This window comes from Streptopelia decaocto (genome assembly GCF_964273445.1).
Source record: "Streptopelia decaocto genome assembly, chromosome: 1".
NCBI lineage: Eukaryota > Metazoa > Chordata > Aves > Columbiformes > Columbidae > Streptopelia > Streptopelia decaocto.
In genome coordinates, this window is record NC_138663.1 from 32,081,954 (window position 1) to 32,100,449 (window position 18,496).

Here is an 18,496-nt window from a genome sequence, read left to right on the forward strand (position 1 = left end):
TACTCAAACAGAAGTGGAGACAGTGAAGTAGAAGCAGACACCTTCACAAACCAGAAGAGATGCTGGTCAGGAGAGGAGGTTACATTTAGGTCTGTGGCTTTGGGATTTGTTTTTTCCAATTCCATGGTTAAACACCTTTCCCCATCATCTTTAAATCAGTTTTAAGAGGCCATGTGGCTTATATACTGGACTATTTCTTTATAACTGCCTGTTCCCTGGAAAATAGTAAAACTAAACTAGGTGACTGAATTAAAATGGCCTATTTGCAAGGTATAAATGGCTTAAATAGCTTTTAGAGTCATGTTTGAATATGATTTGTCCTAGGTAAGCTCATGTATTACAAATTTAAAAGTAACATAAAGTGGGACATATCTCATAGATGTCAGCAATACATTTTAGTCTGTACTTAAATCGATTTACAACATGCAAGGTATATGCTATTTCATGTGGAACTTACAGTACGGTGTTTCTTTAAAATATTGTAATACTGTTTAAAATCATGCCATCTGAATCAGTTTGGCCTCATGACTTCCACTGAAGGAGGAATAATATCCCATGCTCTCCAGCACTTTATAAATGAGGATAAATACAAGGTTTGGACAAAGGAAACTGGGGGGGACATAAAGAAGCTCAGTAAAGGGCGGGAAAGGGCTGATGAGAAGGGAGGGGTGGTCAGCCTTGCTGGGAGAGCATGGAGAGAAGCAGCAGGGTGCTTGGTGTTCCTTCACTGGGACACTCAGTGTGGGCTCCGTAGGCTGGTACATCGAGGAGCTGCAAGAAGGCAAGTAGTGGTGCTTGCCAAGCATTGTGCTCCACTGTGCAGGGAGGGCTTGTGGGTTCACAAAAGCCACATGCATTCATAAAAAATGGCCTAATTATGTCTCCAAATTAAATGGTGGTTTCTCTCTCTGCTTAACCTTGAATGATTTACTGCCACTTGTATCAACTTATTTCATCTATTCAAGCACAAATCGGATAATCTTTAAAGAATCCAGTGTGAAGGAGGCACGTAGGAGGCACAGTTAGTCTGTGTATTTAAAAGGAGGTGGCTCAGCCGCGGGGCTGAAAAGGAGGTATCACAGGCACAAAGCTTCTGTGTTATTTGGTGGTGTCAAGGGAGATATCCTGTGCTTCGGGGAGTGTGACAAATTAAAGACATGATTATTTCTGTCTTCACGTTTTTGGTTTTGTCATGTACTTTGTATTTATAGGAACTTTTAATTGTTCACCGTTTTTTTTTTTGCTATTTCTTTTCATCGTTAAAGAGCGGTTTTAGTTAAAGGTAATTCATAATTTGTCTTTTGTTTCATGGCTACTAGAAATTCTTAAATGAGGCTGCTTGCTATGTTTTTAAGTATGCTCTCTGTTTAGCATCATCTTCAAATCAAGGGTTAATGTGCAATTTGGAATCTTTGCTTTTGATAAGGTAACTTCCTCAAGTATTTTCAGTAGCATTTTTGAAAGACTCATCATTAGCTGTGAAGATTTTTGCGTGGATTATAGGCCTTCAATATCATAGCAGTACCTCGCTTCTAAGAACGTACAGAGTTGAGCAGGTGTTTGATCTTTGCTTTGTATTAAGTCTACACTATACATATGGTATGAAAATGTGGGGAAAGAGTAGGACACCAACTTTTCTTAAACGTTTCCTATTGTTAAAAGTATGTATTTTTGGATAGACTTTCTTATGTTTTTTTTTTGTGTAGTAGTAGTATTTAAAAATACACAACGTGATGCAGTCTTATTTTATGGCATTGAGTGAAAAAAGAAAATAGCTATTAGGAGTGAGGTGTCAGGTTTGCTCTTTATTGCTTCGACTTATGAAATTAAAGCCATATTTGTTTATAGTTCTACTAAAATAATTTATATCACTTTTTTGAAGTATTTGATAGACTTTTAAATTCATCCCTTTCTTAATTGTATGGGTACAAATTTAAAGGAGTCCAAAGTAAGTCTGTATGGCTTTCCATTTGTGAACAGTCAGCCATTTCCCTGTGATTGTGAATAGTCTAGTTAATGTACTGACAACATGTTTGCTTTTTGTATTTACCTTTTGCAAATCCCTTAGGTGTAATCCATGGACCACGGGTTGAAAACTAATAGTTTACACCACAACCAGTTCTGCTGCTGGGGGCCTGCCTGTAACCAGTCTGTGGCAAAACTATGCACAGATTGTGATTAGCACAGTGAATTTGAATTGTCATTTTGCCAATTTTAACTCTTACAAAAAATATCACTGATAATGTGAAGAACATCTAACCTGTGGTTGATATGACTGTTTCCCATGGCAGGGCTTTTCAACATACTGTGGCCTGCTAAACCAGTTCCTACACTGCCTGGTTTCCTGGAGTGACTGACTGGTGTCTGATGTTTCACTTGTTTATATAATTACAGGAATATTAAAAGTAAAACCACATCATCTTGCCAAATCATATTGATACACCCTTTCAGGTAATATCGAAAAAAAGGACAATGGGTTTTCCTAAAGATGTGAAATAATATAGCTCTATCTGTTCTCTCTTTGTAAAGAGAAGAAAATGCTGTTAATATTTATCAGATGCTGGAGTGTGTAGATTTTATGTCTGACGAGCAAATTTCACTGCAGTTTTTCTAAGCCAATACATATATCTGCAACGTATAGCTGTAATATAATCTTACTGTCATGATTTTTTTCTTAATTGTAGGTAAAGAGAGGACATCAGTTCAATCCCTGAAAACATCGAGAGATGCATCACCTTCAGGCTCCACAGCAGTATCCTCGTCAAAGGTGAATTTTCTTTTCAAGTGCTTCTCACCATGGCTTCAGATTGCTCATTGTTGTTGGATTTTTTCCTCAATTGGAAGGAGATACTGTGTGCAGCTGTTAAGAGAGGAGCATCTTGAATTGCTCTGGAATCCAACAGAGGATTTGTTTCCCTTATCTGGCAGGAGGGTGCTGATAATGCTGTGTATGTAATGGTGACACTGACAAACCTTTTTATTTTGTATTCAATTGTCTTATTTTAGGATAAATGGAGTTTTGCATGTTTTTAAAATTGTCACTTTCCAAAATCTGGAGTGTGCTAGAAAAGGAATGCCAAGGAGAAAAACGGAGGAGCTGTTTTTTAGGAGCAACAGATCTATTGGACAAGCCTGTACTTGCACTGAACTCCATCCTTCAGAGGTTCCTAAGCTGTGACTGGGTTTGGAAACAGTGTGGTGAAGTGTCTGACTGACTGGGAAGATAATGTGCATAGCAGAGTTGACATGGAAACAGGGCTGCTTGAGGACATGGTGACAATGATAGCATTTACTTGGGAAGGGAGGCGCGTTGCAAGATAGTTTGGTAAATGTCATTTTATGTTCTAAATGATGCTGTTTATTTTCTCATCAAAAAAAATCTTGTGGGCTGAACACCAACTACATAATCTTGTCAATTAGTTAAATGCGCAGGCTAATAAACACTAATGAACAATCAGTGTTCGGTATTGTTCTGGCTGTCCTGCGGCGGCAAAAACATTTTCACATCATGGACTGCTTGCCCGTAAATTATATTTGAGGTTCAAATGAGCACTTCCACAGGAGTATTTTTGCTATATTTTTGAAAGATACTTTAATGAGAAATAAAGAAACAATGCATTATATTGTTCTAAGTGAATAAGGTCCTATTAAAAAGTAGTATTTGCCCGAAGTAGCATGGTGTACTAGCCCGGTTCTTGGGGTCTTTTTAATAAAAGCAGTGAAATGCTTAAACAAAAAAAAGATGGAAGAAAGAAAGGTACTTTTTGTTGTGAGAAGGTGAGACTGAAGGAAATAATTAGGTGTGGAAAAAAATCAGGCTTTTGTTGTGCTATGTCATTCGAAGTACTTATGCAGTTCTTTCAGAGCTGCTGTGCCAGAGACTAGCTAATTGCCAATGTCCTTGAGGGGGGAGGCAAGTGATATATTTTCAGTGATATAAATAAGGAAAATAAGATAAGAGTTGTTAAGTACAAGTTACACTGAGTTGGATTATAACATAAAATTTATAATTAGTTCACCTATTTTGCTTACAGACTAGGCATTCTACAGCTTAATACCAAATCCTTGCTTAATAGGAACCCTTGAGAACAAGAAAGCATTGCAAATCTCTTGCTCTCATATTAATATGCAGTGTAAGCTTGAACTATAAAATATTCTTTAAATGTTCTGCTTTCTGCAGTCAGATCTGATCTATGCTGTATTGGGTTTTTTTGCCAGCAGTTTGCATATATCTGCTGACAGTGGATATCCACTTGATGTAAGCTACACAAAATGAAACTTTCTGTTTGATGAAAATCATTTCCCCAGACAACACAAATATTTATTGGGTTTGCATCAGCTGCAGAAATTGAAGTACTTCAGTGACCTTTTATTGCTTTTCTCTTGAAGTCCTGAAATCTGCTTGTAATGTACTGTCCTGTGTCAGTGGAGCCTCTTGGGTGATGGCTGGGTTACACTGACCAGTTAAGTTATACAAGTGCTTCACTGACATAAGAAATATTGACAGAAAAATTCTTGGCAAGACATGAAGAACATCTCTAGGGCCAGGGTCTTACAATCTATTCAGACTTGAGAACTGATTATCTGCTTTATTTTATAGATTAAAGGAGAAATTTTTCAGTGCTCTAAGTTATATTATAATTTAGCTTTGAAATACATACAAAGGTATATGCTTCCACAGCAATATATCTTTTCACTGTAGTAACTAAATGAAAATCTGTAAAGGTGTTCTTATCTATCTTATAATTAATTTTTTACATATTCACGAATGTGAATTAATACACGTTGGTGTTATCTGATCTTAACCACCTGTTTAATTGACTATGGCATGAAATCTTTTGTGTTCCTCTTTAATAGCTGTCTGGACTGGAAGCCTTGGAGGCTGTATCCAACATAATTAGAGCAAAAGGCAGATCTGTGAGACAGGGAAAGCTTCACCGCAAGGACAGCAGGAAACCATCAAGTTTTTGCTGTTCTATGTTTTGCATAAAGTAAAAAAATTAAAAAGACACCTCTGTTTTGAGGTGCAGGGAAGTTTGATTGTTTTTTGTGAGACGTACTGTGTTCTTCATTTCTTGCAAGTTTGCAGTCTAAGTAAGTAAGTTTCTCTTTCTCAGTTGTAGTGTACCTGTGGAAATTCCATTACTTTATTGCATTAAATACACTCAGGATTTTTAATACATGTTTGTTGACAAGTGACCTATAGAACTGAACTTAGTAAGATTAAATTAAGCAGATTCTTTTTGCTGTATTCCAGTAGATAGAGTGGTTAATTTCTGTTTATGGCTTGTGGAAATATTTTAAGTCATGTGAGATCTTATTTATCTTCATTTCATGCAAAGCTGGCTGTTGATGGCAAAGATACCGGTCTTTTCTTTTGTTAATATTGGCCAGAACTACATTTGAGGAAAGAGAGAGATTCATAACAGTACCACAATACAGGATTTTTTGGCAGCTTGGGAAAAGTCAGGTTGAAGGTAGAAGTCAGGCGTAATATGGCAAATAAGAACATACAGGAAAAAAATTGGCAGCAGATAGTTTGTAGTGAGACTAATGTAAGAAAATTGTGTAGTTTGAAAAGGTGAGCTGGGCTAATTATTCTGTGAATTATATTATCCCTTTCATTCAAGAACCCTCTTTGTACCCATATTGAACTTTGTCACCTCCTGACTTCGCTGGATATAATTCTGTAATTTACAATACAGAAATGAGACATTCCTATTTTAACATTGTGTCGCACTTCTCTTCTGGATTCACTTAAAGGTGGTGCCTTTAGGACACAGAATCCTGGAATGGTTCTGTGAATTTCATACTTATGCCATACCACTGCACAAAGAGGTATTTGGATAGTATTTTACTCGAGGTAATCACAAAAGGTCTGAAGATGAAGCAGTCTTACTACAGGTCACAGTATTTGCTTCCTCTGGCCATTTATGTAATTTGGAATGAACTAACAATAAAAGGGAAGAGTTGTTTTTTTCATTTGTTTTTTTTGTTTGCTTTTTTTTGGTCCTTCTGTTTGCTAAGATGGAACAGGCATTGCGTAGAAATGGTGACAACCTTTTTCAGGCAGTAAGATTTTTGTATCTATTTAGATATCTACCTTAGTGCTACAGTTCTTAGTACTGGAGTTATATAGATTCTTGGATGGATGTTTCTATACATACAGTTGATAAGATACATACATGTAGATACATGTATTTGATAGATACAAATAGATTTTTGGTATCTATTTAGATATCTACCTCAGTGCTACAGTTCTTAGTACTGGAGTTGTATATAGATTCTTGGGTGGATGCTTCTATACCTACAGTTGATTCAAATTAAATACCCCACATAGTGGTAACAAAATTTATAAAGCTAAGCTATTCCTAAAATGGTTTCGGTATGTGGGTATTTGTCATTGTCTGTTTGTTGCCCTGTTAGTAAAAGCCAAATTGTTAAATGTTATTTATATTAGTATTTCCATCTGAAAAGGCAGATGAATAGGCCATAAGGCCCTGACTGACTCTATTGTAAATGATCAGTGTGCACTCCAATAAAAAATAATGAATTTCAATGGAAGCAGCTCTGATTATTTAAAGTATGTATAAAGTAATTTTGTCCCTAATTAGCTTAGGTTTTATATCCTACACAGTATTTAATAGTTTAGTTTAAAATTGTTACAGCTTTTTAAGCCTGAAAATCACATTGAATTATTAGATCACTCCACGCTTGTATCTCACTTCTTAGTGTCCATTTGATCCATGTCTCTTTAAACTCAACTGATTCAAATAATTTTTCTGTTATCTCTGTCCCATGAATTTAATAAAGCTGATTCTGAAAGTATAGTGCTTTTTTAACGTTTTACTGAACTTAATTGATTTATCTTTTTTTCTCCTCTCTTTTTTCTTCTTTTCTTTGCTGTCTCCCCACCCACTGTTCTTTTTAAAGAAATCAAGAGCTTCGGCTTCCTTGTTCCCTATTTTAAAATGTTTTTGGGATGTGAATATTTTAGTTTTGAAGGTATTTTGCCATTTGTAAATATATTTAATGTTAAACCTTGACTATAATATTTTTGCACAGGCCTTGAATAAGAGCCACAGACTATCGGAAAAGGAACTTGCAGAAGCTGCAAGCAAGTGGGCAGCTGAAAAGTCAGAGAAGGCGGATGAAAACAATTTACCTGAAATAACTGAGTATGATGTAAGACAGGAGTATTAATAATTTTATTTTAAAGTTTTGGAACAATAGACTCTTGTTTTTCTGTACTTACCCCTGAATTTTTCTGCATAGGCTATTAAATGTTTGTTGAAAGAGTGAGAGAGGGAGACTAAAGCCTTGTTATTGTGGTTGTTTGTTTTTTTTTTAAGTACACAAAACAGAGTAGGTTTTGTTAATGTAATTTGAATGTATGTTGAGCCACAACTGACAAAGTACAGCTTCAGGTTTTCCAGGGATTTCTCCAACGAACTCTTGCCCTAGTGTAAGTATGTGTGCCTGCTGAACTCCTTAAAATTAGAAAGGGACTTCTTTTTGTTTGGGAGTAATTTAAGGGATAATAAAAGCATCTTGGGAAGCATCAGGTTTCCTCCTTGTATTTCACACTTGTGGAATGTAAGGACTAGATTAGGTAAATAAACAAATTCACTGGATCCATATTTATCTGAACTTTTAAGCCCTGTCCATTGATATAATGGCTGAGTGCATCAACAGCTGCTTGATTCTGGACAGGAAAATCCAGTTGGATAATTAATCAGTTCATTTCCCTCCAGAAAAAAAAGAAATAAAAAAAAGAAGGGAGGTGGGGAGAAGGGCTGGAGTAAGGGGGAAAAAAAAAGCAACAAACTGATCCAAACATGAATGTTATAAGGAGGAGAACATATGCATGGACATTTCTGAGAGGTTCAGGAGAGTGACAGGGAAGAGAAATGTCACTTCTGTTCTTGATGAGGAGAAGCTAATGCAAGGGAGGAAAAGAACAGAGCAGACCATATGGAGAAGAGTTGCTTAAAACTTGCTCTGTGCTTCAGAGAAAATTGCAGTGGCAAAAAGATTCAAAATAAAGATTCAGAATAAAACAATTGATTATGGCGGAGTCTGAGATGACTTGACTAAAAGTGTGCTACAGCGATGCTGAGGAAAGAGGTGAGGCATCTCATTCCGACTTCTAGAAGAAACGATACATCTCATCATCTCATCTCTATTAGTAGGCTATTATGTATGAATTGCAATGGTTTTTAACTTTTTTCTAGTGTATCATACATAGTGCTTAATAGTTAGAACGTTATATTGCACTCAACGTTTTAGCAGCCTTTACTCCCTCTCAGGCATTTCATGATTTACTGCAGTAACAAGATTTGGGATGCAATGCTAATAGTTTCTATTATTGCTAAGTTTTGAGCAGATGCTCATAGGACCGTTTAAGCTTTTTTTTTCTAATGCTTTTCTCTTTCATGTTAGCTAAGCTTTAAGATTCTGCTTCTCATTATTTTTGATAGTGGAAAATATTTTTGTGTATCTTCTGTACTTCTCAGATCCTATTAAAAAAATATTTGCTACATTCTGCAAAATCTGTTCCACAATGCTGGATATAAATACGCTGTAGTAATTTCTTCTCTTTTTACATCTTCTATATAGACTCCCTGGAGTAAGAGTCTGTTTTCTTTGGGGCACAGATGCTGTCTTAATTTCTGTTTTAGAGGGAAGCTCATACAATATTGGTACTTCAGTAAGATTTCTCATATTATCGGTAATCCTCTGTGTGTTTGCTGTACAATAGGTATCTCCATTCCTTTAATATTAAACTCAAGGTCCTGAATGTTGCAAGACTTCTTTCTGACAGCATTTTGATTTTGTCAATGCCTATTTACCTTTGGCTTTGTTACTTGTATCCTTTCTTAGAAAACTAATCCCACTTTCATTGTGGATTTTTCTTGCTAGCTGGTGTTACAAATATCACATATATGAGTTCCTTCTCCGTGGAAGGGCAGGTAAAGGTTATCTGACATCATTGTCTTTATACAGTTAAGACTAAGTCACAGGTTTTTTTTATGATGTCATGTTTTCTACATGTTTAAAATCCATATATCTGTATCTGATAGATCGTAGCAGTAATACTTCACTAATAGTCTTGATAAGCAAACTCATATTTAACTGAATGACTGTATTAGGGGTTTTATTTTTGCTTGTACACTTTCAGGATTTTATTTTTATCTCAGAACCTCTTTTTTTTTATTTTTTTTTTTTTAGGCTGGATCTTCAGCTCCGTTGTACATTGAACAAACAGAGGAAACAGAAACAAATATAGCAGATCCTACGGAATTATATGAAGATGGCCAGCTGCTTGGCCGCTCAAAAGCAATTGCAACTAAGACAAAGGAGATTGAACAGGTGAGTCCTCTTGACATTTTGTCACTGATGAAGTACCTGTATCAGGTTTGGTCTCCTAGAAATATGTTGATTTATTTTTTCCTCCTGCTTGGAGCATAATATGAATTAAATCTGGTTTCTTGAGGTGATGTGATGATATTATCTCCATCTATTTAATTCTGAAGAAGCATGCCATTTATCTGCATGTGGGAATTAGTGGTAGTTTTCTGTAACTTACATGCAACACCTGCTATTTTGCAAGCCAAGAAAATGACTACTGCTTTGAATAATAGTTTTAAAATCAAATATAATACAGAAAATTTCAAGTGTAATTAAAAAGTAAGCATTTATGTGAGATCAAATTTCCAAAAATTACTTTTAAACTGTAATTTCCTTAAATATATACAGTTTGGGATTGAATACTAGAAGCTGCGTGTTGTTTGGTTTTTTGTATGTGTTTTCTGGGAGGTGGTTGGTTCTGGTTTTTGTTTGTTTATTTGTTTTTTAAATCAGCTTTGAATCTCAGTCTTCTTGTCATTCTTTGAAGTTAAGAACGTTTAATTTTTGCTCTGACTCCAGTGTTTTATATCTGAAAGAGGGAGGCATATCGTGTACAAAATCTGTATTCTTTTTTGTGTTGAGTACTTGGGGATTGATTTATAATAAAACAATATTTCTATTAGTCTTGGATCATTGAGTTTTTGATGATATTCAGTGGAAGCTTATTCGTGTATTATTCTTAAATATCATGTCACCTCACAGTAAGGAAATTATGTACAATAACTTTCAATTTCTTTTGTCATAGACAATCAAAGTGTTTAGTATCTGTGGTTTTGTTACTATAAATAGAGAGTTTGGAGATTTTTCTGACATAAATACAACTGTACCCAACTCTGGAAACTACATTTACAGTTCATAATTTGGGTGGGAGAAAGAGATGACTTTTTTCAAACTTGCTCTTAGTGTTTTCAGTGTGTGCATGGGATGGGTGGAAGGGAAATATAAATCACTTTTGCCCCTCATGATTTTCTCATAATAACATCTTCAAGCAAATAGCTTATTCTAGGTCTTCATTTTCCATCTTAATTCTAGTGGCCCTTGTTCTGTTGCCTGTGAGACCATTTCCTGAACTGTAACACTGTTGTTCCTTTTGTCTTGACACATGAAAAAACAGCTTTCTACTGAATTGGTTTTGTTCCTTTTTTCTTTTTTTCTTTTAAAATTATGTTGACTTTGCATAATCATGCATGTATGCTGGGATGGAGTAAACCAGAGCAGGTTGGAACTACGAGGGTCATGATGCAGTTTGTTTATCCCAGTGTGTCTGATCACCAGGTTGTACATAGCCTAAATCAGCTACTGCCAAATGCATAAACGTGTGAGTATTTAGAAATGACAAACCAAAAGAAGTAAAAACTAGTAGCAGATTTTTTTAAAAAATGTGATTGTTTTGCCTGATGCTGGTGAATCTTGACTGGTTTATTTCCTATGAAGATCTGCCCTTTGGTGCTATGGACAGGCTTATAGTGAAGACAGATGAAAATTTGGGCAAAGAAACAAAATGTTGTTTTAAATATGACCTAATGGTATTATGTTTGGTAGAGTTTGCACTTATCTTCAAGGAAATCTAGATTATGTTCTGTAAAACAGAATACTTTAGGAACTTAGCTCAGAAAAGCCTGAGGAATAACTTAAGAAGACTTGGATTTCATAGAACCAGTTTATCCTGTTGTTGATTTGAATATTGAAGCTGTCAGCTTCCACAGAATTAAAACAAGATTTTAGAAAGATACGGGAAAGCATCTTCAATACACTTTATTCAATTGAACAAGATTCATATTTTTTTAATAAAATCAGGTACTGATAATTTGTTCAGAGCCAGACAAGATATATATTTAATCATCTAAATGATGTCTGAAGTATCTTTCTTAGGAAGAGAGACTGAGAGAGCAGGGTCTGTTCAGCCTGGAGAAGAGAAGGCTGAGAGGGGATCTCATCAATGTTTATAAATATCTCAAGGGTGGGTGTCAAAAGGATGAGACCAAACTCCTTTCAGTGGTGCCCAACGACAGGATGAGGGACAATGGGCACAGACTGAAGCACAGGAGGTTCCATCTGAATATGATGAGAAACTTCTTTACTCTGAGGGTGCCAGAGCACTGGAACAGGCTGCCCAGAGAGGTTGTGGAGTCTCCTTCTCTGGAGACATTCAAAGCCCACCTGGACACATTGCTGTGTGATCTGCTCTGGTGAACCTACTTCAGCAGGTGGGTTGAAATAGATGATCTTTTGAGGTCCCTTCCAACCCCAACCATTCTGTGATTCTATAAACTTAAGACTGTAAAATGACCTATGTGTTTTTCAGATAAATGTTTAAAAGTAACTTCTGCTTCAGCAATTAAAAAAAAATCCAGAAAATTTACTATTATGATAGTCCTGATGATTTTCAAAGTTGTGAAATACTGTGGATCTTCCTACTGTATATGGAAGCAGTTTCTCTGTAGAAATATGTATGCTATTTTGTTGACTTTGAGTTGTCAGCATCTAATGTAAATTGAGTTTAATTCTGTGTGGCCTGGGTTTCACAAGGAATGGTAGAGGGAGGGAAGAGTGGAATGGAAACTAAATTTGCAGTCCTGTGGTGAACTGCTTACTAAAGGTTCTTTGGATTAACTTCTCAATATAATGTATACTGGTTTTACTACTGTTTAACTGAAAGTATGTTTCTGGTTTTTGCACAGTAAAATTAGCACATTAAAAAAACCCATGTGAATTTATTACTATGACTAGTCATGCTGTAGTTTTACATATATGTAACATTTAAATCTTAAAACTGAACTGTAGGCTGTAATGCACTTTAGGAATAAGAAGATTGAGTTGATAATGAAATATAGAATACATTTATAAGAAAGCTTTTATATAATTTGTTTCTGATTATCAAAGAATCAATAACAGCAGAAAATTTTTTTGTTCTGTGGACTTTTTTCCAGTTCAGGTGTTTAAAATAGCTTCTGAATACCTAGTTTTAATGTATTATTTCTGGAACGTAATTTCATGGAAGGATTACTAAAATAATGTACTTATTGCTAAGAATGATGCTGGAAAAATGGTGAAGCTGTTAATCCTTCTGCAAAGCAAGATTCTGGAAAGATTGGTTTGCAGTCTTCACTGGGCAGCTATTAAAGCATTTAAAATAAATCAGTCAGTCAGGATAGAAATAACTTCTTGTGCCACTGGCTATGTGTTTAAGTGAAGCTTGATTGAAAGCCTTGACCCATCAGACCTCTTCTCCTTCTGTTGCCTAAGTTTTTCTGCTTTCTCTTGGAGCACCAGATCTAGTGATGATTGCTTTTCAGTTTATTCTCATCCTGACTCCCAGGTATCCTTGCTGTTCCAAACTCCCTATAAAGCCCTCATTGCTTTGTCATCTCCATATCCATCTTTCTCCAAAGCTCCAACCAGGAAAAAGAGCAAAATTTTCCAAATATCTACATTTACTTCATAGCGTGGTGCTATTTCAGGTAAACTTAGAGGCAAAAAATTTTGCTGACACAACACATACACTGTGTTGTAATGAGAAAATTCATTGCTCTACAGCAGAGAAACAGGCAGCCTGATGCCCTGGGCAGGAGCGGGGGGGCAGCAGCTTGTGGTATAGTCTGTTATTTCTCTTAGGAAAAAAAGAACAAAAAAAAATCCCTTAAGCAGTTGAATTAAATATTCATACAGGTGTTCAGTTTAAACAAGTCCATCTCTCTATCTTATGTATCGTTCATATCACTCGTTTGTGAAGTTCCTTCTACTTCTCCTCTAAGTTACAATAACGTAGTTGCCAAATTAAGAATTTTAAATGGAACATGATTGTAAATGGTCTCTCTGGCTCATCAACAAAATCCTTGCATGTGTATTATTTGTTTGATGGGGGACTTACTGCAAGCTTTCATGTCAAATCACGTCTTTGAAGAAAAACAGAATTCTTTGTGTGCAGACTATGACAGGATAAGAATTGTCAAACAGGTGCTAGTTGCTGTTTGCAATTTACCCTGCAGTTGCTTTGCAAGTATTAACTGAAGCTGACATAAAGTGAGAAGAGTAGAAGTTGTGCTTATGGATAAAGTCTTGGAAGAATCCAGACACTGAACAGAGCCAAGAATTATCTGTGTGACTCCCAGACGAGAAAAACTCCAAAGCATACGTTTCATTTGAAGTTTGACAGTATTACTTGGGAAGGAAGAACGTGGTTGGAGATGCGTAGGCACCTGAGATCTTTGCTGAACAGGGACTGCAGATCCTGGAAGTCTCTCTGGTCTTATCTTTGCAATGACAGGTATAGTGACAGTATCTTAGAAAGGTCCAGGTTGGAAGGGACCTCACCTGGGCCAGTCTTCTCTTGAAATTAGATCAGGTCATTCAGAACTCTCTCAAATTGAGTCCTGAGTACTCCAGTGAGGGAGACTCTGCTGTTTTTCACAGTGTGTCACTGCTTGCTCTCTGAGCTCAGCTGCTGTCAGTCCTGCATTCTGTTCTCCAGAATGTGATTTCTTTCCACCAAGGACACAGTTTCTGCTCCCTGCTCCTCGTGACAGTTTCTTGTCCCCATCCCTGAACTGCAGAGTCCAAGCTCCTTGCAGTGGTCCCCTGTTTTTGGCTGGCCTCACCTGGGGAGGTGAGGGACCTGTTCCACCTGGAGCGGGCTCAGCTGCTCACAGGGAAGGGTTTAGTTCTCAGGACCTGCTGGCTCTGCCACCTTGGTTAGTAGAACAAGATCTTTACGGGCACTTCTGCACGGCAAGTGCTGAGAAAACTGGTCCCATCCTGGTGCATCTTCTTTTCCATCTCTGTACCTCTTTGCGCTGATGAAAATTCTGCAGCATTAATGTGTGTCTCTTGTTTTAATATGTTCTGTGAAGTAGTGTCTAGGCCTATGATGTGGCTTTTGATGTTCTATTTCTAAGCAATCAGAAATTTCAGAGAGTTTTTAAAAGCAAAAATAGTGAGGTGAGTAGATCCCTTCTTGTTTTGTTTTGGTTTTGAGCTAAGTGTTTCCTTATGCCTTTGAAAATGCCTTTCCCTCTTTCCTCCACAATTCAATTTTGAAATTGGGTGTTTCATGTTGTCTGAGCATGGTGGTGTAAAAGCCCATTAAATAAGTATTTAAAAAATTGGTCTGGGTACTTGAGAATAGTGTAGCAGAGAATTTTGCATTGACCTGTCAAGGTCAATGAATGTTCATAGGTTGCTGATGTAATAAATTCATGCACTTTTTTATATTTTTGCATTTAATAATATGCAATATTACATTATTGTTTTGAACTTGTTCAGTTTCTATTTTTATATGGTTAAGTATCAGCTTATGCTTTTAGCATGTAATGTGCTGAAGTGTGGAGATTTTTTGGAAGTGATGACAAATATGTCCATGGTGTTAAATTCACAGTTGGAGCAATTCAGCGTTGGTGTTACACAAAAGGCTATCTCTTTGTTGTTCCTTTATGAGCATGAGTAGCCGGGATTCTTGAAATGTCTTATCTTGTCTAGACATCAAGTCTGCAACACTGTATTAATTAGTCCATTATTATGTGTCCAGTTTCTTAAATGTTGCATATGCAAGTTGAAGTGACACGGGTAACCTCTGAAAATCTATTATTTTCTGAAGACAAATTTTGCCAAATGAACCAAGTACCTTCCTTGATTTTGGCAAAAAATCAAACCTCTGAGTTTCTGAATGAGATTTGACAGTCAGACCTCAACTCGTCTATTAACACAGAACTCTGGCATCTGAGAAGGAAGCACAGGAATTAATGCATTAACGAATGCTTTCTTTCTTAATGGAGTTACTGGCTGACTGCTTTCAGTTCAGCGTTATTTTAAAATATTTAGCAGAACAATTTTGTAAGTGTTCAAACATTTGGATTAATTGCTTGTTTACTTGACTTCCTAAATTAATATTACTTGTTAACAGCCCTCAGTAGTGTTAATGAACTGTTACCCTAATTGGCCAGCCTCCTTGCTGGAAGATGCTGAAAATCACAGATTTTTCTAAAGCTTGTATTTGAAGCTTCATAGATACGGTGCACAGAAAGATGGGAACACGAGTGTGTAGCTGGGTCAACAGGCTGCCTGAATTCTGTTTCTAGAGTCCTACTGTTTCCTGCTGTCCTACTGCTTTTCTGTTTTAGGTAAATCATTTAAATCTCTGGACTAGAAGTTGCAGTTGAGTAAGAAAAACAGGTTTTAACAGTTGTAACGTGTGTAGGTTCAGAAGAACGGTTTCTTGTTCTCCTGCTTTGTCAGATCTCTTGTTCTAGTAAGATCTATATAGCAATAACTTTGTGTATATTTAACACTTTAGTGGGACTCTGTTCTCTGGAGGTGCTGAGAGAAGACTTGACAGCTCACAAAGTGAACCTTTATATTGCGAGGATTTAGTTAAGAAGGTTTGGGGTTTAATATCAGACTATAAAGAAAATATACAAGTATTTCTGTAATAATAAAACAATTAGAATTTCTGTAATGTATGGAAACACACTACATGCCTTCTTCCCCACCCTGTCCTGTGTCCATTGCTAGTTTTTGTTTTCTTCAAGCAAAACTGTTTTACAGTGCTTCAGAAGTGTAAAGATGAAAGAGGATGTAAATATGAGGTAACTTCCCCATCTTGGCTAGGAATAAACTGATGAGAAACACAGGTAAGTATATCTGAGAAGTTTTATAAGTTCTGGTTATGTTAAACATTTACATTTTAGCAGTTGTAGTAAAATAAATCAATAAATTGGGCTAATGGGAATCCAGGAAGGAATTAAGGAGGCTGTCAAAGCTGGCCTTGGGTGTACCTTTTCTTTTGACTTCAGCTAAGCCAGGGAAACAAGTTGCTGTTTCCTTAGATTAGCTTGTTGGTCTGCTTGTGCTGTTGCTCATTTCAGGCAAAATTATCTAGGTTAGAAAAAATCCCCTAATTAAAATATGAGTTGAGGTAGGTAAGGAGTGAAGCTGAGGGAACTGGAACAGTAGCTAGAGAGCACATTAAAGGATTATTTCTGATTATGGATGAGGTCAGACATGCTTTGTTTCTGACGGGAGTAGACCAGACAAGAGTAACAGGCCAGATGAGCGTAAAAGACTGGGAAGCTGTGGATGTTGGTTCCCTCCTGGCTTTGCTGTTGTCCTTCAAACCTTGTGTACTTCATACACAGTAGCAAGGCCTTAATGATGGACTCGCCATCATCAGTCTAATTCGGTTGGTAGCATAGTTTGTATTATGCCTGCTCTGAGCTTATGTTTATTTTATTTAAATGTAAGATGTAATTAAGTGTGTTAATTTATTTTTTTCCTAATCAAGAAAACATTTGTCTCAGGTTTTGGTATTTCGCCTTAGGCTTCTCAGAAAAATTGATGATGTTTCTTTCACTTAATGATATAATCTGCCTATGATCTTGCTTCATCCTTTTGCGGTTTATTAGTTTCCTTGTATCGGTATCCCTCTCATATACAAGGCACGTAATTTATTACTTTTTACACATTCTTAGGCACTTTTTACTCCATATTAATTCTGACTTGCTGATTTTTCTGTTATCTTTTTATATTTATTCTAGATCTCCTTAATTTTTACCATTGCAAAATCAAATCAATTAAGTTGTTATTCTTATTTACATCTTTAGAGTTCACACTTGCCTTAAGACTTTTTTGTGCTGCTGTCTTTCAGTTTTCCAAACCTGAGGTGTGTGTTATAAATCTACATTTTCATATTTATTGGGACTGCAAGATGGAGAATGTAAAAGATTTCAGTCAGTATCCTCATAGTATCATTGATTCTCCTTACAAATACATTGATTTAAAGCAGGACACTTTTAAAAGGATGTGAAAAACTTGACTACTTTCCTTTTCTTGTGTTTGGGTCACCATACTTTACAAGTTGCAGTCCTTCACTTGGCATTTTTTTAGCTGTATTCTCTTCCCTTTCCATGGACATGAATGGGTTATTTGATATGTACTGCAGTGTTTGTAATTACAAACTGCCGCATATGCAAGATCAGTGCAACTCACACATTTACTTCAGCACCTCAAGGTATAGTTTAATAAGTAAATTTATTACCACATTTCAGCTTTTTGCCCACAGCTTTTTTCATTGGAAAGCTGATAAAAAGTGTTTAATATGTAACACTCAAAGAGTGGTACTTTAAAGAGAACTCAACACCATAAATGTTTATAAGTGTGCAGTAACAGTAGGGTATTTTCATTCTTAGAGAGACTCAAATACATTAGATAGAATTCACCTTTAGCTTTCTATCATTATTTATCTATAGAAAATTTTGTGTGTGACAGTTTATTGGTTTGTTTTTTTTTTTTTAGTATAACAGTTTTCAACCTGTGTTAAGCATACTGTTTTGAGGTTGGTGAGTGCTGTAGCCTGGACCTGTTGGCAAATCTCGTAATTGGTACAGTTTTTGATGCGGTGGCGCTTCATTTATGTGTCCAAGCAAGACTTCAGGTTCCAAGATCTCAAAGAGGTCTGGTTGCTTGCAGGGGGGTTGTTCATGGATGTTATAATTTCATGGCAGATCTGTGGAAGATTTGAATGACAGAGTGTTAGTAGTTACGTACTTGATAAAGTTTGTGGACTTAGTTAAAAACCAAATAAAATGGTGAAAGAAGGTTGTACCAGCTTCACTCAGTGCCCAGCTGTTCAAATCTGAAAGACAAGATCATTTTTTGGTCAGATAAAGTAAAAATCTAAGGAGTTGTCCATTAACTAGTATTTTTTTTCAATCAACAGCTAGCAGTCATTGCTTGATTTAAAATATCTTGTTCTGTCATGAGAAACCAAAAGAACTTAACAACAGAATGAAAGAAGACTTGGAAACTATAACAGTGAGTAGGCTAGGAAGAGGAGAGATTAGTTTCAAGAGATGATGAGTGTAAACAGGATTGGAAAAGATGTTAGGAAGAGAAGAAACTCTCTAAAAATGTGTGCTTTGATATGTAATTAGGGACTAATTATGAGAAATTGCCTACTGAAAAAACTGTCAGAAGTTAAGATGCTTGGAAGGATAAACAGAAATGACACTGGTGAATCTCCTGAGAAAACCAAAGCATAAAACCAGAAACAATGAATAGTCTGAGCCTTGACAAAAGCAGTCGTTTCTGGGGG

The 18,496-nt window shown here is 36.3% G+C and overlaps 1 protein-coding gene across 5 annotated transcripts in view; it reads left to right on the forward strand.

Moving 5' to 3' along the window:
• Positions 1-18,496, forward strand: part of PPHLN1 (periphilin 1) — a 75,396-nt gene that overhangs the window by 29,590 nt on the left and 27,310 nt on the right. For all 5 annotated transcript variants that reach the window (XR_014186063.1, XM_082073121.1, XM_082073120.1 and 2 more), the window contains 3 exons: positions 2,685-2,767; positions 7,066-7,185; positions 9,232-9,372. Coding sequence is in view for 4 of the 5 variants with exons in the window: in XM_082073121.1 (XP_081929247.1) it covers positions 2,685-2,767; positions 7,066-7,185; positions 9,232-9,372 (344 nt within the window). In the remaining variant the exon portion in view is untranslated. The remainder of the gene's footprint in view (positions 1-2,684; positions 2,768-7,065; positions 7,186-9,231; positions 9,373-18,496) is intronic.